Below are 26,916 nucleotides of genomic sequence, written 5' to 3' on the forward strand. Positions count from 1 at the left end.
GGCGACCAGTTTAGGTCTGCATATTATGAAACGCATTGGGCTTATTCAGGACTGATTTTGGTGAGAGGGCTTCGCCTCTTCCTTTCTGCTGAAACTAGCGAGCGAAAAAGCGCCGCTCTGCTCTCTACTATATGCAGAACATGTACAGTATCTGATGCTGTCTGGTCAGAAAAAGTATGAGGTCATTTCATCCAAACAGCATCAGATACATGGTCTACACATACGGAGCCGTTTCGCTCGCTCGGATGCTCTATCGGAGATCGAGTCCGTCAGCGCACTTATCGGTCAAATAGATGATCAATATTTCGGACGGGCATGGAGGTACGGTAGGGTGGGGCAGACCCCCAGGGGCCCTGCTGGAGAGCTGCCCTGTACGAGTCTATGACAGCTACTTCCCTAACCACCTCGTAAGTCTAAGGATGTAGACAAAAGAGTCAATGGAAATTGAACTCTCATGACTTCCCCAACCCCGAGGCACGTGAAAAGGTTCCACATTTTACATTACAGTCATTTAGAAGACGGTCTTATCCAGAGTGAGTGCATACATTATTTTTTTTCATACTGGCCCCCCGTAGGAATCAAACCCACAACCCTGGCGTTGCAAGCGCCATGCTCTACCAACTGAGCTACACGGGGCCCAACAGTCCCTCTTGTGAAGGGATGTTCAATGCCAGACATCAATTAGTCACGCTCTGGTCTCAAACCCAATAAGAGACGCTGGTTCCAGAGGACCTATTTCTACTACCACAGAATACTACAAAAGTATTGCAAAATACAAACATTAACAACATCCTGTTGGTTGTGAAAATAAATATAGACATCTTTGAATAGAGTGTGAGAATAAAGATGCAACTTCTTTATTAAAGCTTGGTTTTTCATTATACAAATGTCATAGTTGAAACTGCATGCAGTGGCTTGGTTTGAGGCACGTTACTAAAAAGGACAAATGAGCATTGATCATTTTAAACAAAAAAAATAATCTGACACAGAATTGCATAAATTAATCATTATTTCAGTAAAAATCCAACTATAAAATTAAACCCATTAATTTTAAGCTGTTTTTGTTTTTCCAAGTAGACATATGTATCATAAAATACACAAGTAAAAGGCAACACAAAGGGAGAGACATTAAGAACAAGTTGCAATTAAGACAGTTAAGGAACAGATTCATTTTGCATTGGGGTATTTTGCCGTCATAACTAAATGATATTTAAGGTGAGGGGTACAAAGTCAAACACAAGAGGCATGTAAATCGGTATTATCGCACAGTAAAACATGACCTACAGGCTGGACATGGGGCAGACAGGGGTCCTTAAGACGACTTGCTTCAGGCCCAGTAAAACGCTGAGTCCTGGACTAGCTGAGGACATTGAACTCAGAGCCAGGTTACTGAGAATGCCTATTCAGGAGTCCTCTGGTAGTTGAACCGTTCAAGACGGCCACTGCCAGTCTTCAAATTTCACCTTTGACACTATTAAAAAGGGAGGATGCTTCGTGATTGGTTTTTAAAATCCATCAACTGGAAGTACTATCCCTTCCCTACGCATCAGGAAAGCACCATGGCTTTCTGGGTTAAAAAGAGAATGCGCTAACGTTGCTCCTACACCACTGTAGGAGGTGCCACATGCCAGTATGGTGATGACGAAGACACTGTTCACACATCAATGGTTGTTTAGACTAACATCTGAATTCATTCTCAGTACTCTTGTTTCTCTTAAAAAGTATATATATATATTGCAGCATGAAAAAAAACCCAGTTCTCCCCAGTCAGGGGGTGTGTTAAACAAAGGAGGAGCAAAGAAACAGGCACAAAAAAAAAGGACACCCCGTCATTTTGGGGGGCTTCCCGCACAGTTACACATCTGTGATAATAAACTAATATTTTCCGTTGACCGTGGTGTGTAGCTTAACCATCACAATTTAGATTTAAGTGGATCGTTAACAAGAGCTAATAATCCAGATCTAATTTCACCACAGCTCATCTACATTTGGCAAAATGAAAAGTAATTGTAGTAAAGTAAAAAATAGTAATTGGTCACAGTTTCTCTGCTGAATGACTTTGGGCAGGCAGCCCCCTGTCTCTTTGCAGTATACAGTTGGAACGTAAATGGATGATTAAAAATCACCTTGGGACAAAAATAACCGTCAGAAGCGGAACAAAAAAGCCAAAAAGCGATGACTTTTTAAGCCACTGGCTAGTTACGGCTCTTCCCTCTCCTTTACAAGTATATATTTTTGCTTTCTTCTGTTGTTGGTCTCACGCTGTAATCTGACGCATGCCATGTACACAATCCACTTCCTGAACTCTGACCCTTAACCTCAACTGGCTGTTTCCAAACAGGAAGCAGCACTTACACCAAAGAAAGTTAAACGCATGAAGAAACTGATCCAAAAAAAAGGATGAATAGTAATATCTATACAACCACTCCTCCCAAAAACATGAAGGGGCGAGGCAGAGTGGCGGCTTCAGGTGTGCGCTGGTCACAGCACTGCCTGCTTTACATGGGAATGTTCTGGGGGGGGGGGGGGGGCGGGGGAGTGTGGAGGTGTTAGGAAAGAAAGGAGGAGAAGAGGAGCTCACCACACCTCCCTTCTCTCTCTCTTCATGAGCTCTACTCCCACTCTGTGGTGCCGGGAGGTTTGGAGGTCAGGTCAAACATCACCCTGGAGATGCCAGGGATCTTCTTGATCTCATTCACCATCTTCAGCACCACCTGTGGAGCCAGATTGGGGGGGGGGGGGGGGGGGAAAGAAAGAGAGAGAGAGAGAAAGAGAGAAAAGGGTTAGGGCTGGAGACCTACAGGTTTCTACATCTGCACTGAGAGCAATAGAACAATGTCCGTCTGTCTTTCTAATCCCCCTCTCGTGGCTAGCGGTAGTACCTCTTCAGGGATGTGGTTTCCGGGCGTGGCAGGGATCCCGGTCATGAAGTCTCTGGTGATGAAGGTTCTGACGACCACAGAGCGCCGGCAGGACGGTTGCCTCTGTGAGGAATCACGGTCAAAGTGCAGCGGGGTCAGGATGACCGGCATCTGACTGATCTTACCAGAGTAACCTGGGAGAAAGAGGGCACAGAGTTTCCACACCAGACAGGGTTAGCAATGAGCAGGTCATAAGGGAAGTGTGTTCTATAGGGATGGGGGGGGGGATTGGGGTTGAAATAATTTCACTATTCCAATAGTATCGTGAATGTTTGTTGGCTATCCGAAATACATGGATTGTTTTTTTGACTTCCGTTTTTAACCTGGGCACTGCTGCACGAGGGAGAGACGCTGGCGATCTATTGCTGTAGCTGTGGAGGGGGCGGTGTGTGACGGGCGCAAGCAGACTTTTTATGGGGCGCACCATGCACATCATAAAAAACGACATTGAAAAGTTTGTTATTTTATTAAATTAATAATGTCATAGTATATCCTTGTATGTAACAATGTCACATGGATATGTTCATTTAATTTAGACAAAGCCTGTTAAAATAGGCCTATAATTTTTTTCTCTCAAAATTGAATACTCACAGGTATTTGAATACTAACGTCCGTTTGGATATTCGAATAACCGTCCACATTCCTAGAATTCTACACACTGTATATCTATACTCTATTTTCCGCTCCACACTGAATCCAACCATTCTGCTCCCCTCCTGAAGCGGGAAACTGTTCGATTAATTTTGTATTTTAAGAATAATGACTAAAGGATTTCACCCCAAATACAGTATAAATGTTAGAATTATCATGTAGTGTCAACCCACTAACAGAGGGGGCGGTACTAAACATTCAAGGGTGAAGGGGAAGGCGGAAACTGTTTAGAAAAGCCACCTAAAGGTGGGTGGAGTCAAGTTCAGGAAGTATAAAACGGAGTGTATGTGTTTTTGGCGCCAGAGCTCTCTCCATGAATAAATATACAGATAATACTTGTGGGTTGTGGACCTTGAATCATTGATGATTAAAACCAGAGCCTTACAACCTCTGGTAATGATTCAAGCTTAGGTTGAATTAGAGATAGAAATTCTCTTGACAGAAACCACTTACCAGACTCTCTGAGGATGGAGTGAGCCACGAAGTCTGCCTGTCTGAGTGTGCTGAGAACGCCTGTGGTCAGGAAGGTGGGGGTGATGTCTGTGGGAGGCTCCTTCACGTGGGACCCAAATACATACACAACTCTGGAGGGAGGCAAGAGAGAGCAAAGACCCAGACAGTCCATATGGCATCCTGCTAACAGTAAAGGTTTTACTTCATCTACTAACATGTACTGTGTTACCTGTTGATGGTGTGGCACATGCGAGGGATGAGTCTGGCCAGGAACATCAGTGATTCCCAGTGTGGAGCCTCTTTACTGCTGACCCCACAGACATAGCTATAGGACCGACAGTCACCCTACACACACAGAGACAGAAAGAGACAGAGAACAGGTTAGGAGTCTCTTTACGGGTGACCCTACACTCATAGCTATAGGACCGACAGTCACCCTACACACACAGAGACAGAAAGAGACAGAGAACAGGTTAGGAGTCTCTTTACAGGTGACCCTACACTCATAGCTATAGGACTGACAGTCACCCTACACACACACACAGAGACAGAACAGGTTAGGAGCCTCTTTACGGGTGACCCTACACTCATAGCTATAGGACTGACAGTCACCCTACACACACAGAGACAGAACAGGTTAGGAGTCTCTTTACGGGTCACCCTACACTCATAGCTATAGGACCGACAGTCACCCTACACTCATAGCTATAGGACTGACAGTCACCCTACACACACAGAGACAGAGAACAGGTTAGGAGCCTCTTTACAGGTGACCCTACACTCATAGCTATAGGACTGACAGTCACCCTACACACACACACAGAGACAGAACAGGTTAGGAGCCTCTTTACGGGTGACCCTACACTCATAGCTATAGGACTGACAGTCACCCTACACACACACACAGAGACAGAACAGGTTAGGAGCCTCTTTACAGGTGACCCTACACTCATAGCTATAGGACTGACAGTCACCCTACACACACAGAGACAGAACAGGTTAGGAGTCTCTTTACGGGTCACCCTACACTCATAGCTATAGGACCGACAGTCACCCTACACTCATAGCTATAGGACTGACAGTCACCCTACACACACAGAGACAGAACAGGTTAGGAGCCTCTTTACGGGTGACCCTACACTCATAGCTATAGGACTGACAGTCACCCTACACTCATAGCTATAGGACTGACAGTCACCCTACACACACACACACACACACACTAGAGCTTCAGCTAGGACCACTTATGTACGCTATAGAGGTTCTCTCTTGACCAACACTTAATTACTGTGATGATTAGTCAATCAAACGTGATCTATTGGGTTCCATCCTTCACATTTAGACTTCATTAACAGACTGGGGGATTTGAGGCCTTTCTGTTAGTCATTTCCCTCTACTCTCAGCCAAACTCCACAGAGAATAATACGCCCTTCCATTTATACTCCTGTGTCTCTCCTACTCCCCTTAACAACACACACACACACTCTTTCTGGGGTAAATTTAGTCCTCTGTGGCTTTCTGCAGGAAGTGAGGGGGAGACACACCCACTACTGAATTGGTCGGAGCCAGCTGTGTCATCATTCCATTACCGATGCACTTGTCAACAAAAACATTGTCTAGCCACAACGCCCCCGCGTGTATTTCACAACCTGGGGCTGAAGGAAATTAAGTACATCTCCAAAACACCATTTGACACTGCTGAGAGGCCAAACAGACATTGCCCCTAACCACAGATCTAGGATCAGATTACCCCGCCCCAATCCTAACCCTAACCATTAGCAGGATAAAAAAAAGATCTGACACGGTATCGGTGAATACCCTGGCAGTAGCAGTGCTATCCTGTTATAGTGAGAGGGACATGGCTGCTGGGTGAAGGAATACCAGGGAGTGTCAAACTAGTCCTGCCATGGCTGCTGGGTGAAGGAACACCAGGGAGTGTCAAACTAGTCCTGCCATGGATGCTGGGTGAAGGAACACCAGGGAGTGTCAAACTAGTCCTGCCATGGATGCTGGGTGAAGGAACACCAGGTAGTGTCAAAATAGTCCTGCCATGGATGCTGGGTGAAGGAACACCAGGTAGTGTCAAACTAGTCCTGCCATGGATGCTGGGTGAAGGAACACCAGGGAGTGTCAAACTAGTCCTGCCATGGATGCTGGGTGAAGGAATACCAGGGAGTGTCAAACTAGTCCTGCCATGGCTGCTGGGTGAAGGAACACCAGGGAGTGTCAAACTAGTCCTGCCATGGCTGCTGGGTGAAGGAACACCAGTCCCAAACCACAGGCTAACATTAGGCCTAGCTACACCACACACTGTCAAGAGAGGGAGGGACAGAAAGAAGAATGAGACTGAGGTTTGTACTGTTCTGAGTGTGTCTGTTCTACAATGTAGACACTATGGATTTCTCCTTTAATGCAAACAGCTGGTCTGAATTCCCCAAAAGAAACAGATGGAAGAACAGAACAGACAGACATACAGCCCACTGTGTCATCAAGGGTGCTGTTGACCACAGAGCCTAGGTAATGTAATTGGGCAGACAGACAGACATACAGCCCACTGTGTCATCAAGGGTGCTGTTGACCACAGAGCCTAGGTAATGTAATTGGGCAGACAGACACATATAGCCCATTGCTGTAGACCACTTGCCTGATGACTCAAACTGAATTCTTCCGCTGCTCTGTTCCTACAGTGGCGGTCGGTGACGTTTTAAAGATGGGAGCGGAAGATTTTTTTATTTATATGAGCATGTTCTTATTTCTATTACAGCATATTGGATGACTTTCATTTATATTCCATTCACCCAGCTCAATGTAACATTGATAGGTTTAGGCTACTACATGATACTCAAATATTCCCTATACCCATCATGAGGTTGCAACAACCCAGCCTATGAATGAAAGTTAACAATGTAGGTGCACAGATCGAGAGAAATTAGCTGATCTAGGGTGTAATCATTAGTCCAACAGTTGCAAACAAGAGTTTCTATTGGACAAATTCAGTTATGTTTATCCCCATTTCGTTCCGTTTGCTTCCGTTTAAGAAACGTTTTGACAGAATTGGCGGAATGAATACACCCCTGATCACACGCAAACAGTTCACTTTCATAGCAGCCACATACAAACAGCATGATCATTTTGCTCGTTGTAGAATTCCTCCTCTCCTCCTCTCACCTCTTCCCTTTGCTTGTGGACTTCAGTGAACAACACATTAGCTGTTTGTGACCAGGTGAAAAAAATAATTTCCAAGCCAAACCTTCATATCATAACCGCTAAACACAGCCTACATTGTTGTCACCATATTAGCAAACGTCATAGCTAGTCAACATAGCTACTAGAACTAAAACGTTAGTAAACCCTTCTACAACCACGCAGTACAGTGTACAGTAAGCAAGCAGTTTAGCAGTTACACCGGCGGGCACCAGTGGCAATAAATTAATAAAACCAAAAGCTTACCTTGACTTGGAAGAGTTTCAGTGTTTAATAACCATAGCCAGCTAACTAACATAGCATCCCTCTCTGTTTGAGTAGGCATTCACACTAGCTAAGTGAAAGAGAAATAAAATACAATGAAATATAGCTAGCTAGCTCTCTCTCGCTTCTCCTTCATTTTTAAATAAATGAATTTGTTCAAAACTGTTCAACTATTGTCTCTCTCTCTCTTTGAGTCAACTACTCACATTTTATGCACTGTAGTGCTACCTAGCTGTAGCTTATGCTTAAGTACTAGAATAACTATCTGATCCTTTTGATTGAGTGGACAACATTTCAGTTCATGCTGCAAGAGCTCTGATAGGTTGGAGGACGTCCTCCGGAAGTAGTCATAATTACTGTGTAAGTCTATGGAAGGGGGTGAGAACCATGAGCCTCCTAGGTTTTATATTGAAGTCAATATACCCAGAGGAGGGCTGAAGCTAACTGTCCTCCGGCTACACCATGGTGCTACCCTACAGAGTGCTGTTGAGGCTACCGTAGACCTTCATTGCGAAACAATGTGTTTTAATCAATTATTCTGTGACATGCATTACGTTCCACAGCAAGAAAACCCAAAATGTCACTCAAACAGAAGAGGGAACTAACAAAGTCACCGACCAACAACCAAATCAGGTGTGGTTTTAAGAGGGGTTCTGAAAGACACTCATGGGGGTGTCCACTGACAGTTGACTAGCAACAACTGCAACCTAAAAGACGCCCACAAATGTTATTATATATATTTTTTGTACTTTTGACCCCTTTTTTGTGATATCCAAATTGGTAGTTACAGTCTTCTTCTTGACACACTGCTCGCTTAACCCGGAAGCCAGCCGCACCAATGTGTCGGAGGAAACACAGTACAACTGGCGACCGTAGTAAGCGTGCATGCGCCCGGCCCGCCACAAGGAGTCGCTAGAGCGCGATGAGACAAGGACATCCCGGCCGGCCAAAGCCCCTAACCCGGACGACGCTGGGCCAATTGTGCGCCGCCTCATGGGTCTCCCGGTCGCAGCAGGCTGCGACACAGCCTTGGAGCGAACCAGGGTCTGTAGTGACGCCTCTACCACTGCGATGCAGTGCCTTAGACCGCTGGGCCACTCGGGAGGCCCCAGCCCCCACTAAACTTGCCCAAGAAGAGGCAAACAAAAGAAAAAAACGACACCAAACTTAAAGACAAGAAGCAAACCAAAAACAGATAAATTATTGTTTGTCTAGAAATCTAAATAGGGAAATAAATAAATTAGAGAGAGGTGTTGACCCTCCGCATCTATCAAGACAACTGGAACACTGGGCCAGCCGCTCTTAAAATAGCACCTGGGCCAGCACAGGTCAAACACCTTCCCACTAACGAGATGGCAACCAGCACAGGTGTAACACATACTGACTAATGATGTGACACCAATCAGTGCGCCTTTTCGGTTTTTAAATAACTAATTGAAAACAAATGTAATTTTGCTACATGTAACCGGTGTGAAATGGCTAGCTAGTTAGCGGTGCCTGCTAGTTGCGTTTCAATCGGTGACATGACTCGCTCTGAGACCTTGAAGCAGTTGTTTCCCTTGCTCTGCAAGAGCAGCGGCTTTTGTGGAGCGATACGTAACGATGCTTCGTGGGAGGCAGTTGTTGTGTTCAGAGGGTCCCTGGTTCGAGCCCAGGTTAGGGCGAGGAGAGGGACAGAAGCAACAATTCCATAAACGACATATAGAGTGATAAGCTGCAATCGGCAGTCACTAGCCAACCATCACTGGGGTTTTATGAAATAATAAAGTCATCATCATACTAAAAAACAAATATGTAATATACAGAACCAAAATATTTTACTTAAGTAATGTGAATAAATTATGGTTAGTGGCAGTAATGGGCACTACCATCAATTGTTTTATTAGGTGTTGTTACAGCATTCCACCCACATAATGCCTTTAGCCTATTCTTTAAAAAAATCGACACCGAAATTGAAAACTGTGTTGTTGTTTAACAAATCCGAACCAACCTCAAATTGCTCAGCACCAAGAATCAGATACACCCATCTATCCCTGCTCACAGACACGATAGGAAGCCTCAGTCAGGTGACCAGTAGCCAAAGACAACTGTAGATCAGTGGTCCTCTGTATGTCCCTTGGTAGAGCATGGCTCTTGCAACGCCAGGATAGTGGGATCAATTTCCAGGACCACCCGTACATTTCTAGAAGTCGGAGGTCACATACAGACAGCGACCAGCCTCGTGGCGAGCAGTGCTTAGTGTGAGTGTAAGAAGTGTTACCTGGACTCCAACGGTCTTGATTGGAAGCAGGAAGGCATTGAGTGAATGAAGACTGGTGATCTGCAGGAGTTTCTCCTCCTCCTCGTCTGATATACACGACTTCACTCTCTGCAGTAACGTGTGGGGCTGGAGGGACAGAGTAAGTTATGATTATTAACAAACTAGTCTGACATACTAGAGTTAGTTATCAGCATGTCTGTGCACAAAGAAGGACAGTTGGGGTCAATTCCATCAATTCCATCTACAGTCCATTCTAGAATTCCATGTCCAATTAAGCTCAAATTGAAATGGAATCGAGATAAACTCTGTTATTGACAGTGTTCCGGTCATAGACTAGTGATGCTGTGCCCTCTGACCTTTTTGACCATGGCGGAGAAGTCTGTGATGATCTTGAGGATGTTGTTGGTCTCAGCAAAGTCCTTACAGATGTAGGGCTCGTCCGCACAGATCACTCTGATGGCCAGGCCAGGACCTAGAGGAGGATGGGGTTAACATCACAGCCATACTTCTGCTATTATCTTTGTTGATTCCAAATGTCCATGAATGAATAAATAAAATATATACACACACACACACAGCTCTGGAAAAAATTAAGAGACCACTGCAATTTTTTCTTAAATCAGCATCTTTACATGTATGACAGCCATTCCAGTGTCTGTTGAATTCCAACACAGGCACACCTCATTCTACTGAAATAGGTACTGATTAGGTGATCATCTGAACCAGAGTGTGCAAAGCTGTCATCAAGGCAAAGGGTGGCTATTTGAAGATTTGTTTAACACTTTTTTGGTTACTACATGATTCCATGTGTTATTTCATAGTTTTGATGTCTTCACTATTATTCTACAATGTAGAAAATAGTAAAAATAAAGAAAGCCCTGGAATGAGTAGGTGTGTCCAAACTTTTGACTGGTACTGTATATATACAGTGGGGAGAACAAGTATTTGATACACTGCTGATTTTGCAGGTTTTCCTACTTACAAAGCATGTAGAGGTCTGTAATTTCTATCATAGGTACACTTCAACTGTGAGAGACGGAATCTAAAATCAAAAATCCAGAAAATCACATTGTATGATTTTTAAGTAATTAATTTGCATTTTATTGCATGACATAAGTATTTGATACATCAGAAAAGCAGAACTTAATATTTGGTACAGAAACCTTTGTTTGCAATTACAGAGATCATACGTTTCCTGTAGGTCTTGACCAGGTTTGCACACACTGCAGCAGGGATTTTGGCCCACTCCTCCATACAGACCTTCTCCAGATCTTTCAGGTTTCGGGGCTGTCACTGGGCAATACGGACTTTCAGCTCCCTCCAAAGATTTTCTATTGGGTTCAGGTCTGGAGACTGGCTAGGCCACTCCAGGACCTTGAGATGCTTCTTATGGAGCCACTCCTTAGTTGCCCTGGCTGTGTGTTTCGGGTCGTTGTCATGCTGGAAGACCCAGCCACGACCCATCTTCAATGCTCTTACTGAGGGAAGGAGGTTGTTGGCCAAGATCTCGCGATACATTGCCCCATCCATCCTCCCTTCAATATGGTGTAGTTCTGGGCTGATCCCTCACCTTCCTCATGATCATTGATGCCCCATGAGGTGAGATCTTGCATGGAGCCCCAGACCGAGGGTGATTGACCGTCATCTTGAACTTCTTCCATTTTCTAATAATTGCGCCAACAGTTGTTGCCTTCTCACCAAGCTGCTTGCCTATTGTCCTGTAGCCCATCCCAGCCTTGTGCAGGTCTACAATTTTATCCCTGATGTCCTTACACAGCTCTCTGGTCTTGGCCATTGTGGAGAGGTTGGAGTCTGTTTGATTGAGTGTGTGGACAGGTGTCTTTTATACAGGTAACGAGTTCAAAACAGGTGCAGTTAATACAGGTAATGAGTGGAGAACAGGAGGGCTTCTTAAAGAAAAACTAACAGGTCTGTGAGAGCCGGATATCTTACTGGTTGGTAGGTGATCAAATACTTATGTCATGCAATAAAATGCAAATTAATTACTTAAAAATCATACAATGTGATTTTCTGGATTTTTGTTTTAGATTCCGTCTCTCACAGTTGAAGTGTACCTATGATAAAAATTACAAACCTCTACATGCTTTGTAAGTAGGAAAACCTGCAAAATCGGCAGTGTATCAAATACTTGTTTTCCCCACTGTAACATTCTATTCTGTGTTGGTTCCAAATGTTCCATGACTATATATAACATTCTATTCTGTGTTGATTCTAAATCAGGGATCATCAACTATGTTTTTCTTGAGTGGATGGTCGGGGGGCCAGAACATAATAAATATATATATTTTTAGACTGCAAATTGAACGCAAGAAGCCTAAACAGATATAATATTTGACTAAAACAAACATTTCAAACCTTGATTATATTTGAGAACATAGTCCTGCGTAGGGTGCAGTCCTTCGGATGGGACGTTAAAACGGGTGTCCTGTAGTGATGGGTCATGCGCACAAGCATCGGCTCTGAGAGCCGGCTCTTTGTAGTGAATCAGAAGAGCCGGCTCGCATCGAGTGAGAGCCGGCTCCCAGTTTTTTGCCCATTCGCTGCTTAGGTTTCACTTTCACAGAGGTCTGTTATGATTGGCCAGCATGGCGACCAGCATGCGGCATTCACGTGAGAATTAAGGATGTGTAAACAGAGAGGGGGCGGGGCAGACACACCACTTGACTCCACTGCAAGTGAAGAGAGAGACAGAGCGGACTGAGGAGCGTGTGTGCGTCTTGCATTGTCGTGTCGTTTAACTATGAGTGACACTAGAAAGCGAAGCAGCATCTGGCTGCAGTTTAAAGATATTGGGAACAAGAAAGCAGAGTGCCTTCACTGCAAAACGAAGGTCACTATAAGAGCAGGTTCCACCACAAACCTGCATAGACATACAAGAACTGTCCATCCTACAGTGCAGTTAGAGGAGAGAGGGCAAGCCAGCTCACCATCTACTGATCCTGGTGTGTCTCATACCAGAACAACAGCTGCTGTAACGTCTACTGCCATCCCCATGCGTGCAAGTATAACCTCTCCTACTGCAACTCAAAGCAAAATAAGTCAGTTTTTACCTAAACTGATGACCCCAGCCAAACAGCACAGTATTGATGATGAGTTGGCTAAAATGGTAGCTTCTGATTTTCAACCCTTTTCCATTGTGGAGGACAAAGGAATGAAAAACTTTGTCAAAGCCCTAAATCCCACATACACTCTACCCAGTAGAAAAACACTTTCCCAAACAATGATCCCAAAACTATATGACACAGAACGTGCATTATGGCAAGAAAGGGTGACAAAAGCTCCATCAGTTTGCCTGACAACTGACTGCTGGACCTCCAGAACAACCTGCTCTTTCATGTCTGTCACTTGCCACTTTATTGAAGATTACAAGATGACATCTTGCCTTCTGGACTGCTTCGAGTTCACCGACAGACACACTGCAGAAAACTTGGCAGTGGAGCTACTAAGAGTGGCAAAAGAGTGGCAAGTAGAGGACAAAGTGGTGTGCTGTGTGAGTGATAATGCTGCAAACATCACCAAAGCCATAAAAGTTTTGAAGTGGACCCATCACCCATGTCTGGCGCATACACTAAACCTGGTGGTTAGAGATGCTCTGAAGGTGATCAAAACAACCGTGGATAAGGTGAAGGCTGTTGTGGAGTTTTTCCACAAAAGCACAGTAGCAGCACAGAAGCTAAAGTCCACACAGCGCCAAATGGGGATTCCTGAACTGAGGCCCAAACAAGAGTGTGCCACCAGGTGGAACTCAACATTTGATATGTTGAAACGAATGCTTGAAATAAAAGATGCCATCATCTCCACCCTGGCCCTCATCAACGCATCTATTGAGCCATTAAGCCAAGAGGAATGGGAGCTGGTGAAAGAGGTCTGCGCCGTCCTGGAGGTGAGGAGCTACCTTGAGGAGCCCCTCATCCAGAGAGCAGAAGACCCACTGAGCTGGTGGCAGGCCAAGGCCTCAGTCTTTCCACTCCTGGTGAAGGTGATGGAGGGGAGACTATGTATTGTTGCCACATCAGTTCCTTCTGAGAGAATCTTCTCCAAAACAGGGCAGATACTCACGGAGAGGCGAAATCGTATCAGGCCTATCAGCCCATCCAAGCTGAGGCATCTGATCTTCCTGAATGCCAACCTGCCCTGAGGACTAATGCTGTTTGCTGGAGTTTGGTTCTGGTTTTGATTCTGTTCTGTGGATTTGTTTGAAGTTTATTGTTAATTTGTGCAATAAAAAAGTTTAATTGAAATAAACAAATGTAAGAGTGGTTTTGTCACAGAATAAATGCACAGAATTAGGCATTATAAGGTCTCTCATAAAAACACTGAAAGCAAAAGGGTTTTCAACACATAAACCATGATTTTTTTTCAAAGTTAAGGTAAAATATAGGCTACAAAAGATCCTAAATAAAGAGCCGTTCGGGAGTCGAAAGAGCCGGCTCTTCTTTGGGAGCCGAGTCAAAAGAGCCGGCTCTCAGAAAAGAGCCGAACTTCCCATCATTAGTGTCCTGACTCTGTGGTCATTCAAAATCCCATGGCACTTATTGTAAGAGTAGGGATGTTCACCCCGGTGTCATGGCTAAATTCCCAACCTGGCCCCATTCCATCGTGGCCACCTAATCACCCCCCTCATTCCTAATTGACATATATCCCTCCTCACCTCTCCACCTGATGTGTAGTGAGCGTTCTGGCACAAAAATAGTCGCCGTGCATCATTGAGGTGGGTGCTACACATTGATGGTGGATGAGGTGAGTTTCCCCCTACTATGTAAAGCGCTTTGAGTACCTCAGTTGGTAGAAAAGTGCTATATAAATCCAATCAATTATTATTAAATTGTAAATGATCACATCTCTCTATTACGCATGGAAATACTTGGGAACAGATTTCCAAAATTAAAGTCACTTGGAGCTGATTTTCTGGTGTTTGTACAGTCTTTTATGTCCTACAATGGGGACCCTGTTCTAAATGTTCCATGACTATAGAACGTTCTATTCTGTGTTGGTTCTAAATGTTCCATGACTATATAACGTTCTATTCTGTGTTGGTTCTAAATGTTCCATGACTATATAACGTTCTATTCTGTGTTGGTTCTAAATGTTCCATGACTATATAACGTTCTATTCTGTGTTGGTTCTAAATGTTCCATGACTATATAACATTCTATTCTGTGTTGGTTCGAAATGTTCCATGACTATATAACGTTCTATTCTGTGTTGGTTCTAAATGTTCCATGACTATATAATGTTCTATTCTGTGTTGGTTCTAAATGTTCCATGACTATATAACGTTCTATTCTGTGTTGGTTCTAAATGTTCCCATGACTATATAAACATTCTATTCTGTGTGTGTACGGTGGAGTACTGACCAGGGAAAGGGTGTCGACAGACGATGTCCTCTGGCAGTCCCAGTTCTCTGCCCAGTGCCCGTACCTCATCCTTATGGAAGTCCTTCAGCGGCTCAATGACTTTTCCCTGGAGGGAATGAGAGAGACAGTTCAGACCAGAGGTCACAAATTTCATGACTTGAGACTCGACTTGTTAGAAAATAAAATAACTTCAGAATTGACTTGGACTTGGAGCCTCAAGACTCCGGACTCAAAATTGACTTGAGGTTGATGACTTGAAATTACAATGCCTTCGGAAAGTATTCAGATCCCTTGACTTTTTTCACATTTTGTTACGTTACAGCCTTTTTCTAAAATGGATTAAATATATTTTTTTCTTCTCAGCAATCTACACACAATACCCCATAATGACAAAGCGAAAACTGGTTTGAATGCCAAGCGTCACGTCTGGATGAAACCTGGCACCATTCCTATGGTGAAGCATGGTGGTGGCAGCATTTTTTTTACATTTTTAGTCATTTAGCAGACGCTCTTATCCAGAGCGACTTACAGTTAGTGAGTACATACATATTTGTATTTATTTTTCATACTGGCCCCCCGCGGGAATCGAACCCACAACCCTGGCGTTGCAAACACCATGCTCTACCAACATCCCTGCCGGCCATTCCCTCCCCTACCCTGGACGACGCTGGGCCAATTGTGCGCCGCCCCATGGGTCTCCCGGTCACGGCCGGCTACGACAGAGCCTGGATTCGAACCAGGATCTCTAGTGGCACAGCTAGCACTGCGATGCAGTGCCTTAGACCACTGCGCCACTCGGGAGACTCGGGAGCATCATGCTGTGGGGATGTTTCTCAGTGACAGGGACTGGGAGACTAGTCAGGATCGAGGCAAAGATGAACGGAGCAAAGTACAGAGTGATCCTTGATGAAAACCTGCTCCAGAGCTCTCAGCACCTCAGACTGGGGCGAAGGTTCACCTTCCAACAGGACAACGACCCTAAGCACACAGCCAAGACAACGCAGGAGTGGCTTCGGGCCAAGTCTCTGAATGTCCTTGAGTGGCCCAGCCAGAGCCCGGACTTGAAGCCGATCGAACATCTCTGGAGAGAACTGAAAATAGCTGTGCAGCGACGCTCCCCATCCCACCTGACAGACAGTATTGCACTTGCAACAAACAAACAAAAAACGATTGCCTAGTGAAACACACACTCAGCCCAGAAAACTGTCAATCAACACAGGTCGGGTGAGCTAGCACAGTGAGAAGGTTTTGGGGGAAGTGTGAAACTGAATGGGGAAAATATTTTTTTTCCATACATATTTTAATAGGTTATGTATAGCCTATCATTTGTATTCATACCTTTGCTTATTCGATCTGGTCACTAACATAAGCCTACCGCATTGCACCAAATTCTTGTTTCAAAAACATCTCATCTGTGTTTCAGAACCACAAAGTTGCACATCTTGACTGTTGACCAACGACCAGTCATCAGCATTGGCGCACAAAGGCGGGCGCACATATCCAGATTAGTGACCAAAATGCACTTGTATAATGCACTTGCCTGGCAAAAACAGAGTAGCCTATAGATTATCCATATAAAGTAACATTTAGCGATCTGCTACAGACACATACGTACCACAACAATAGGATACCTGGTAATTTCATTGATCATTTTCATATTTCAGAAAGGTGGGTTATAATTCTCTACCTCAGTGTTGGGTACTGGCTAGATGTCTAAAGATAGCTGTAACATCACACTACCTTCACACTTTATGGGATGAAGATGAAGAGGTAACATTCTGGCAAATGAATGATTTCTGTGAGGAAGAAAAAGTTTACAGACAGATCATGCTTTCCACCCGATCCTGCAACCTCCGCTGCATTCAGGTAGGCCGTATGATCCTGCTGCATACAGGTAGGCCGTATGATCCTGCTGCATACAGGTAGGCCGTATGATCCTGCTACATACAGGTAGGCCGTATGATCCTGCTACATACAGGTAGGCCGTATGATCCTGCTGCATACAGGTAGGCCGTATGATCCTGCTTCATACAGGTAGGCCGTATGATCCTGCTGCATACAGGTAGGCCGTATGATCCTGCTTCATACAGGTAGGCCGTATGATCCTGCTTGCTCTGGACTCCAGACAAGTGACAATGCGACACGATATCCCTAGTTCATATTGACTGCTAAGATGAATGACCTTCAGCTCAAAATGCAGCTGTAAAACGCAGTTTATTTGTGTATTTTGCGTTTTGAAAATGCATCACTGTTTATGGCTATAATGACAGGCTATATTTACGCAGCGATTGTGCGCGCGTCGTCGCCCTGTGCACTTGGGTCGCAAGGCTTTGAACCACTCCTTTTTGGGGGTCGCGGGGTCAAAAAGTTTGAAAACCACTGAGCTAGTGAACAGATTGCTGATTTGCTGTACATATATAGGATTGGGTGCAGCGCAAATGTCCAATTGTAGGGAGAGGATTGTCATAATAAATAAATATGCAGTCCCAAAAAGAAATGTTGATCAAGAATATGAACTGTTTACTTTGCTACAAGATCACCAGCAATGGAGCATCAAGCAACACGTACTAGCATAGGCATACTGGGCTTTTAGTATGTCAAAATTGCTTGAAATTGATCATTTACTTATGAAGCATTTGTAATTTGTTAAAATGTATTATTACATAATCATTTGTAGACTAAATAATTAAAAAGGCTGTCTGGTAGCCTCAATAAATAGACAAAGATTTGTAGTTGAAAAAGTCATTGCCTGTATAGATTTTTTTTTTTTACTTGAGACTTGACTTGCTCTTAGAATGCACGACTTGGACTTGACTCAACCCGTTCTACTTGGGACACAACGTGGACTTGACTCAACCCGTACTACTTGGGACACGACTTGGACTTGACTCAACCCGTACTACTTGGGACACAACGTGGACTTGACTCAACCCGTTCTACTTGGGACACGACTTGGACTTGACTCAACCCGTACTACTTGGGACACGACTTGGACTTGACTCAACCCGTTCTACTTGGGACACGACTTGGACTTGACTCAACCCGTACTACTTGGGACACGACGTGGACTTGACTCAACCCGTACTACTTGGGACACGACGTGGACTTGACTCAACCCGTACTACTTGGGACACGACTTGGACTTGACTCAACCCGTACTACTTGGGACACGACTTGGACTTGACTCAACCCGTACTACTTGGGACACGACTTGGACTTGACTCAACCCGTACTACTTGGGACACGACTTGGACTTGACTCAACCCGTACTACTTGGGACACGACTTGGACTTGACTCAACCCGTACTACTTGGGACACGACTTGGACTTGACTCAACCCGTACTACTTGGGACACGACTTGAACTTGACTCAACCCGTACTACTTGGGACACGACTTGGACTTGACTCAACCCGTACTACTTGGGACACGACTTGGACTTGACTCAACCCGTACTACTTGGGACACAACTTGAACTTGACTCAACCCGTACTACTTGGGACACGACTTGAACTTGACTCAACCCGTACTACTTGGGACACGACTTGGACTTGACTCAACCCGTACTACTTGGGACACGACTTGGACTTGACTCAACCCGTACTACTTGGGACACAACTTGGACTTGACTCAACCCGTACTACTTGGGACACGACTTGGACTTGACTCAACCCGTTCTACTTGGGACACGACTTGGACTTGACTCAACCCGTACTACTTGGGACACGACTTGGACTTGACTCAACCCGTACTACTTGGGACACGACTTGGACTTGACTCAACCCGTACTACTTGGGACACGACTTGGACTTGACTCAACCCGTACTACTTGGGACACGACTTGGACTTGACTCAACCCGTACTACTTGGGACACGACTTGAACTTGACTCAACCCGTACTACTTGGGACACGACTTGAACTTGACTCAACCCGTACTACTTGGGACACGACTTGGACTTTCCTCAACCCGTACTACATATTATTATTATTATTATTATTATTATTACTTGGTACACGACTTGGACTTGACTCAACCCGTACTACTTGGGACACGACTTGGACTTGACTCAACCCGTACTACTTGGGACACGACTTGGACTTGACTCAACCCGTACTACTTGGGACACGACTTGGACTTTCCTCAACCCGTACTACATATTATTATTATTATTATTATTATTATTATTACTTGATACACGACTTGGACTTGACTCAACCCGTACTACTTGGGACACGACTTGGACTTGACTCAACCCGTACTACTTGGGACACGACTTGGACTTGACTCAACCCGTTCTACTTGGGACACGACTTGGACCACCTCTAGCTCATACAGAAGGAAACAGCTCTGAGACATGCTTTCAAGGTTGTGTTTGAAGTTTGTTTCAGTGAGTGTGTGTGTACCTCATCTCTGAGCTTGCGGATGAGCTCTGTGTCGTTGTGGTGTGTTTTGATGACCTCTGCCTTGCCGCTGGCGAGGTGAGAAGCACTCTCTATGAGGTCTGGCCTCAGGGTGCCCTGGGCTAGGAACACCTCCTCCGGCTTCAGGTTCATCTCCCCTATCACCTCATTGGCCACCTACAGACGCCAATCACACACAAAGGAAGTCCATTCAATAGTCTTGAGGAAAAAAAGAGGGACAAATAGACAGAAAGAGACTCACAGACAGACACAGATAATAGACTAGGTTGAAGGTAAAGCCTAGAAGAAGTTATGATTCCATGTGGAAGTTTTTCCAAAAATAAACAGATTCATGGGCTTGTAAGTAAGCATTTCACAGTAAGGTATACACCTGTTGTATTCGGCGCATGTGACAAATACAATTTGATTTGACCAGCGCCGTTGCTAACTACCAGCGTTGTTGCTAACTAGCATAGCTGGTCCATTGTTGCAAAGAGTTATGGGATATTAGAATCCTCTAACCTTTGTCATCTTCAACCGATAACAGACAGGCAGTACCTTGACGAAGGTATCTCCGATGATCTTCCTCTTCTCCTCAGGGTTGGTGGTCATGTTGAGGGTCTTGCTGATGCGTTTCCGTGGCGTCCGGTCTTCATCAGAGATGGGCAGGGTCGTCGTGCCGTTATAGAAAGTGTGTGCTGCGTTCACCACTGGAGGGAGGGAGGGGGAGAGAGAGATCACGCAGACCCACAAAGAATTAGAAAACAAGTCAAACATTGATAAACATATCTGTTAGTTGAAATACCGCACTATGCAACCACAACAGCAAGATTTGTGGCCCGTTGCCATGAGAAAAGGGCAACCAATGGAGCACAAACATTGTAAATACAACCCACAGTATTATTTATCTGTTTATTTACTTTCCCTTTCATACTTCAACTACTTGCACATTGTTACAACACTGTACATAGCCACTAATATATCATTTGAAATGTCTTTATTCTTTTATAACTTTTGTGAGTGTGATTATTTTGTTTTATATACATAGCCAGGCACATGTATGGTCTGGTTGAAGGCTACATTCCATAATGCTACATTTGAGTCCATTCTGGACAGGTGTAGGACACCAGCTTGGCTTGACCTCTCACCTTTGAGGTTGATGCCCAGTTAGGCTTGACCTCTCACCTTTGAGGTTGACACCTAACTTGGCTTGACCTCTCACCTTTTAGGTTGATGCCCAGTTTGGTGAGGGCCTCCTCAACGCTCTGGCTCTCTCTCTTCCTCATGAAGCCGTTGTCGATGTGCACCGCGATCACCTGCTCCTGGTTCAGAGCTTTGTTCAGCAGGGCCGTACACACCGTGGAGTCCACCCCGCCACTCAGCAGAACCTGGGGACAACATAGCCAGGACTAAAAAAAAAAAAAAACTTCCACACACAGCGTCTCCGTTTCTATCTCTCTGGAGGGACCCACTCAGACCCACTCTCTAGGAGCAGAAGGATTCGATCACATCGTTTCAGCAGAGAACACACTTTCATTTCACTGTCTAATAACTCAGATTCATTTCCTACGCCCTCCCCCTCTCAGGGTCTCTATGTTCTATTCTATGGGGCACATGTAGTACACCCACAGACTGCACCGAACCATACTGTGGATTCCTTACCAGCACTTTGGACTTGCCAACTTTCTCCTGAATCTCTGTGATACAGGACTGCTGGCGGTTCTGGACGGTGAAGTTGGAAGTGCAGCCGGCGATTTCAAACAGGAAGTTACGTAATATCTCTGTGCCCCGCTCCGTCAGGTCCACTTCCGGGTGAAACTGGGTCCCGTACAGCTTCTTCTGCTCATTAGCAATACCTGTCAGAGAACACAGGGGGGCAGTGGTGAGGTGTGGGAGGTCAAAGACGAGGGCAAAGAAGGGTTGGGGATGGAAGAAGGGCCAATGGGCTTCATGATCATATTGTGGAATTGACTGAAAGTAGGGAAGTATGGTGGTAGACTAAATTAGTCTAAAATATAATTTTCCTCCAGGCCAAGGATCCTTTCCCAGAATGCTTACCTGCAATGATGCTCCCTGACTGGGCCACCACCTTGAAGCCATCGGCCACCTTGTCCACACTGTCCCCATGAGTCAACAGCACCAGCTCCTCTTTCTGCAGGCCCCTGACAACATCAAGTCACACACAGGGTCAAAGGTCAGACAGGAAGTATATTCACACACAGGCACAATGAAACCTGAAGTAATTCCACCCATATCTGGAACCAGAGGGAACAAAGCGGCAGCAAGCAGCCACAATGTGCTTGTGTCTGACTGTGTGTAATGTCTGAGAGAGGGAGGAATGTGGTTTTCTTATTTTGGAGTGTTTGTGTGACGGCAAAGGGAAACTATGTGACTTTTGGAATTTTGGTCCAGTTCGCGTCAAACACATGGCTCTGGGACAAACCAATGAAAACCACTTGTTCTTGAAATAGCCTACCACTTCACTTCTTCTCTCTGAGTGGTTATGGTGAAACTGTTTTCTGAAGAATCATTAGTTCTTCTTAACCCACCTGAAGAGAGAGCAGGTGTTGTCCAGTCCGATGTTGAACACGCCATCCTCCCTCACACTCTTCCTGTGTACTGTGCCTCCAAAAACTTTATTCATCATCTGGGGAGAGGACAATTGATCATTAGCCTCTTAAATCTGCATTTTGTATTGATTGAAAGATCTAATTTAAATTTGTATGTGATCATAAGAAAGTGATTCTTAGTGGTTTTATCCAATTGATCTGTCTAGACACACTGTTATTGACTCTAGGTGATGATGTCATGAACACTGAGTTTCATGCTATGGTCTTTTGGAGGGAGGTTTTGTGTACAGTGCCTTCGGAAAGTATTCAGACCCCTTGACTTTTTCCACTTTGTTACGTTAGTCTTATTCTAAAATGGATTGAATACAAAAAATCCTTAGCAATCTACACACAATACCCCATAATGACAAAGCGAAAACAGGTTTATAGACATTTTAGCACAGTTATTAAAGATTAAACAGAAAAACCTTATTTACATAAGTATTCAGACCCTTTGCTATGAGACTGTAAATTTAGCACAGGTGCATCCTGTTTCCATTGATCATCCTTGAGCTGTTTCTACAACTTGATTGGAGTCCACCTGTGGTAAATTCAATTGATTGGACATGAGGTCTCACAGTTGGCAGTGCATGTCAGAGCAAAAACCAAGCTCTGAGACAGGATTGTGTCGAGGCACAGATGTGAGGAAGGGTACCAAAAAATGTATGCAGCATTGAAGGTCCCCAAGAACACAGTGGCCTCCATCATTCTTAAATGGAAGATTTTTAGAACCACAAAGACTATTCCTAGAGCTGGCCGCCCGGCCAAACTGAGCAATAGGGGGAGAAGGGCGTTGGTCAGGGAGGTGACCAAGAACCCGATGGTCACTCTGACAGAGCTCTAGAGTTCCTCTGTGGAGATGGGAGAACCTTCCAGAAGGACAACCATCTCTACAGCACTCCACCAATCAGGCCTTTATGGTAGAGTGGCCAGCATTGTGGTGGCAGAATCATGCTGTGGGGATGTTTTTCAGCAGCAGGGACTGGGAGACTAGTCAGGATCGAGGGAAAGATGAACGGAGCAAAGTACAGAGAGATCCTTGGTGAAAACCTGCTCCAGAGCTCAGACTGGGGCGAAAGTTCACCTTCCAACAGGACAACGACCCTAAGCACACAGCCAAGACAACGCAGGATGGCTTCGGGACAAGTCTCTGAATGTCCTTGAGTGGCCCAGCCAGAGCCCGGACTTAAACCTGATCGAACATCTCTGGAGAGACCTGAAAATAGCTGTGCAGCGACACTCCCCATCCAACCTGACAGAGTATTAGACGATCTGCAGAGAAGAATGGGAGAAACTCCCCAAATACAGGTGTGCCAAGCTTGTAGCGCCATACCCAAGAAGACTCAATCCTGTAATCACTGCCAAAGGTGCTTCAACAAAGTTCTGAGTAAAGGGTCTGAATACTTATTGAAATTTAATATTACCGTTTTTTAATTTTTTATAAATTTGCAAAAATTTCTAACAACCTGTTTGTGTTTTGTCATTATGGGGTATTTTGTGTTGTCCATTTTAGAATAAGGCTGTAACCTAACAAAATGTGGGAAAAGTCAAGGGGTCTGAATACTTTCCGAATGCACTGTATGTGCATTTCTCAGGGCCCTCCTACCTGCATTCCATAGCAGATACCAAGGACAGGCTTTCCAATGGTGAATATGGCAGGGTCAAACCAAGGAGCATCCTCAGCATACACAGAGTTGGGACCACCAGAGATGATGATCGCTCTGGAGAGAGAAAGAGGGAGGAGAAATATTCAAAGACAAAAGTCAAACAATCAATCAATTTATGTACGGCACAGTTGGTAGAGCATGGCACTTGCAACGCCAGGGTTGTGGGTTCCATTCCCGGGGCCACACATACGTAAAACTGTATGCACGCATGACTAAGTCGCGTTTGGATAAAAGCATCTGCTAAATGGCATTTAAAATGTAACCATACACAACAACAGAGTAGTCATTTTCAGACTAGTAACAAGCATAAGGCTGTTTTAAAACAGACCGCCCATAGATCAGGCATGTGTCTGTTCAAACCGAAGCATTCTAAAAAGGTGTGTGTGTGCATCTATTCTGTAGGGGTGGAGTGATGATTTATCACAAACTGTAATGGAAAAATAGTGTCTCCTAAAAAGCCCCCCCCCAACCTCAATCCTCTGCAGAGAGATGGGGACCTGTCCTGAGCAGTAGAATGCTGTGTGAACACTCCCTCCCTTCCTTCAATGTCAGACAAAATATACAGAAAACATTTAACATATTTACAAAGACCTGCTTTAGTCGAGTCCCTGGTCTGTAATTGTTCTGTCAGGTTCTCTCTCTCTCACACTCACACCTCCGTATGCATTTTCCTTATTCATTTCGAAACATTTGGTCCAGGTTCGTTGACTTGTAAATGCCACCCAGGTGCAAGTGTGATGTCAGTCAGTCTCACCTGAAGCCTTGTTCTCTGATGGCGAAGGCTGGCGTCTCTAGCGGGAGGATCTCTGAGCGGACAAACAGCTCTCTGATCCGCCTGTCAATCACCTTGCCGTACTGAGCCCCGGCATCCAGGATGACCACCGCCCCCTCACATGAACCATTCTGAGGCTCAACGCTGCTGATGCCCAGCTGGGGGAGGAGGAACACATATCCACACACACTGTCATGACCACGTACGTACATTCAATCAGGATAACAGCATAGCCCTACGTGTGGAATAGCCTTCTACCATGTACACTCATCAAGGGTATCATGGGATGTTTTGAATTAAGATACATTAGTCTATATTCCCACAAGTGGTTGAACCAGGGGGTGTTCAAAAAGCGTTGCAAAACTTTGCAATCATTCAAAGACAGGCAAAACATTTGCGATGGTGAATGGCCGCCACTTCGCCAACCTCACAGGAACGAGATTCATTAAGGCCATAACACAATTTGAGACATGTGAGTCTCAGTACTGAGAAGAGGACACGCGTGACGAGACGTTACACACTCATTCAGTCCCTCATGAGGATCACATGAGTCACACAGACGCTAGAGACCTGACCAGGGGCCAGCTAGAGGCCTGACCAGGGGCCAGCTAGCAGCCAGCTAGAGGCCTGACCATGTGCCAGCTAGAGGCCTGACCAGAGGCCAGCTAGAGGCCTGACCAGGGGCCAGCTAGAGGCCTGACCAGAGGCCAGCTAGAGGCCTGACCAGGGGCCAGCTAGAGGCCTGACCAGAGGCCAGCTAGAGGCCTGACCAGGGGCCAGCTAGAGGACTGACCAGGGGCCAGCTAGAGGCCTGACCAGAGGCCAGCTAGAGGCCTGACCAGGGGCCAGCTAGAGGACTGACCAGGGGCCAGCTAGAGGACTGACCAGGGGCCAGCTAGAGGACTGACCAGAGGCCAGCTAGAGGACTGACCAGGGGCCAGCTAGAGGACTGACCAGGGGCCAGCTAGAGGCCTGACAAGGCTCCAGCTAGAGGACTGACCAGGTCCAGTAGGGGCCAGCTAGAGGAAACCGTATAGTCAAGTAGTGAATGCCAAACTTGGAGGTTTTAACCAACCTTTTTAGATTTCTAGTGACCCTATAGATGTTTCTAGCCAGGATTCACAAACCAGTGGACATCACTTCAGAATAGATATATCTAATCAAGTTTTTTTTGCAGTTAAATGTATATGCCTGCCCTTATGCATGATTGTCTTCGCGTCATTATGTCTTAATCATTATGTTTACAAGCTTAATATTCCTATCTAAACTGTACATTTCTCATGCATTACATTGGGGCACTGGATATGGGCAAAACATTAAACGCACCACTCAAGTAAATTGTGAAATAGAGCAGCTTGTCCCCACGTGGTTTCTGACACTCCGTACTTCCGTCAATGAAAAACAGGCATACGCTCCTGTATCAACCACACGGCAAGTGACACCATAAAAGCCCTAAAACTGCGAACAACGCATTGCATATAAAACCACGTCGATGCCGAATGTTGAGTTGTCATACTGGGCCTGTTTTCCTGGGGAAAGTAAAATGGAGTACTTGTGGATATGAAAATAATACGATGGTCGGCCTATTCTGCAGCTGGCACAACTGTGGTGGGTGGACAGACTGGACTCTGGAGACCGGGCGCTAGCTAGCTAACTAACTAACAAGTCATAGTTAGCCATCTAGCTGACAACCCGATTGTTTCTGTTAAATTACCAAATAAATGTACATACTCGTTGTAACACGAAATCTCGAACTGTTGCTACAAAAGGTTAAATATTATATGAAGTCCACTGCACTACACTGCGAGCTATTATGCTAGTGGGCTATCCCTAACGTTGCAGTTAGCTAACTAGCTACATATCCAGCTGTGCGGCCGCAGATAGCTAGGCTAAATTCCACGCGGCTTCTGCTAGCTGACTAGCTAGCAATGTGTACACAATGAAAGATGCAACAGTGGCATAAAAGTTACATTCACTGTATGCTGGATGTTTATAAAACCCTCAGAAACATACGTTTTAAAGACGAGGCAACAGGCATGAAGACAGGCATCCCCGGCGGGGGGAGCACTCACGCCGCAAGTTTGCTGAAGACACGACACAGGCCGTAGTTAACCGGGGACTCCCAGCGCCCATGTACCGCAGCCGACACATTGAACAAGAAACCGGCTATGTTGCTACCTTGGCGGCACTTAGGCCGTTGTTTGACTGACCTTGGTATCTCCGTTGCACAGAGCCATGGATGACTTTATCGGAATGAGCTCTCCTCCTCGGTCTTCCAGATCTCGTACGCAACAGAGAGATGTTCGCGGAGTTGGTGCGCCGACCGCTGACTACAA

At 45.3% G+C, this 26,916-nt stretch overlaps 1 protein-coding gene across 1 annotated transcript; it reads right to left on the reverse strand.

The window, feature by feature from the left end:
• Nucleotides 1-828: 828 nt before the first annotated feature.
• On the reverse strand, nt 829-26,916 carry LOC311105952 (GMP synthase [glutamine-hydrolyzing]-like). Its single transcript, XM_084148190.1, has 16 exons — nt 26,791-26,916; nt 24,563-24,738; nt 23,748-23,862; nt 22,082-22,179; nt 21,591-21,694; nt 21,195-21,388; nt 20,755-20,920; nt 20,091-20,242; nt 19,536-19,709; nt 15,132-15,237; nt 10,110-10,225; nt 9,754-9,879; nt 4,255-4,370; nt 4,026-4,156; nt 2,883-3,055; nt 829-2,714 (listed from the first exon to the last, which is right to left on the reverse strand). Exons 1-16 carry the CDS (start codon nt 26,815-26,817, stop codon nt 2,613-2,615), a joined length of 2,076 nt encoding a protein of 691 aa, XP_084004316.1. The 5' UTR covers nt 26,818-26,916; the 3' UTR covers nt 829-2,612.

This window comes from Coregonus lavaretus (assembly GCF_964263955.1).
Source record: "Coregonus lavaretus genome assembly, chromosome: 30".
In the NCBI taxonomy this organism is placed as follows: Eukaryota; Metazoa; Chordata; class Actinopteri; order Salmoniformes; family Salmonidae; genus Coregonus; species Coregonus lavaretus.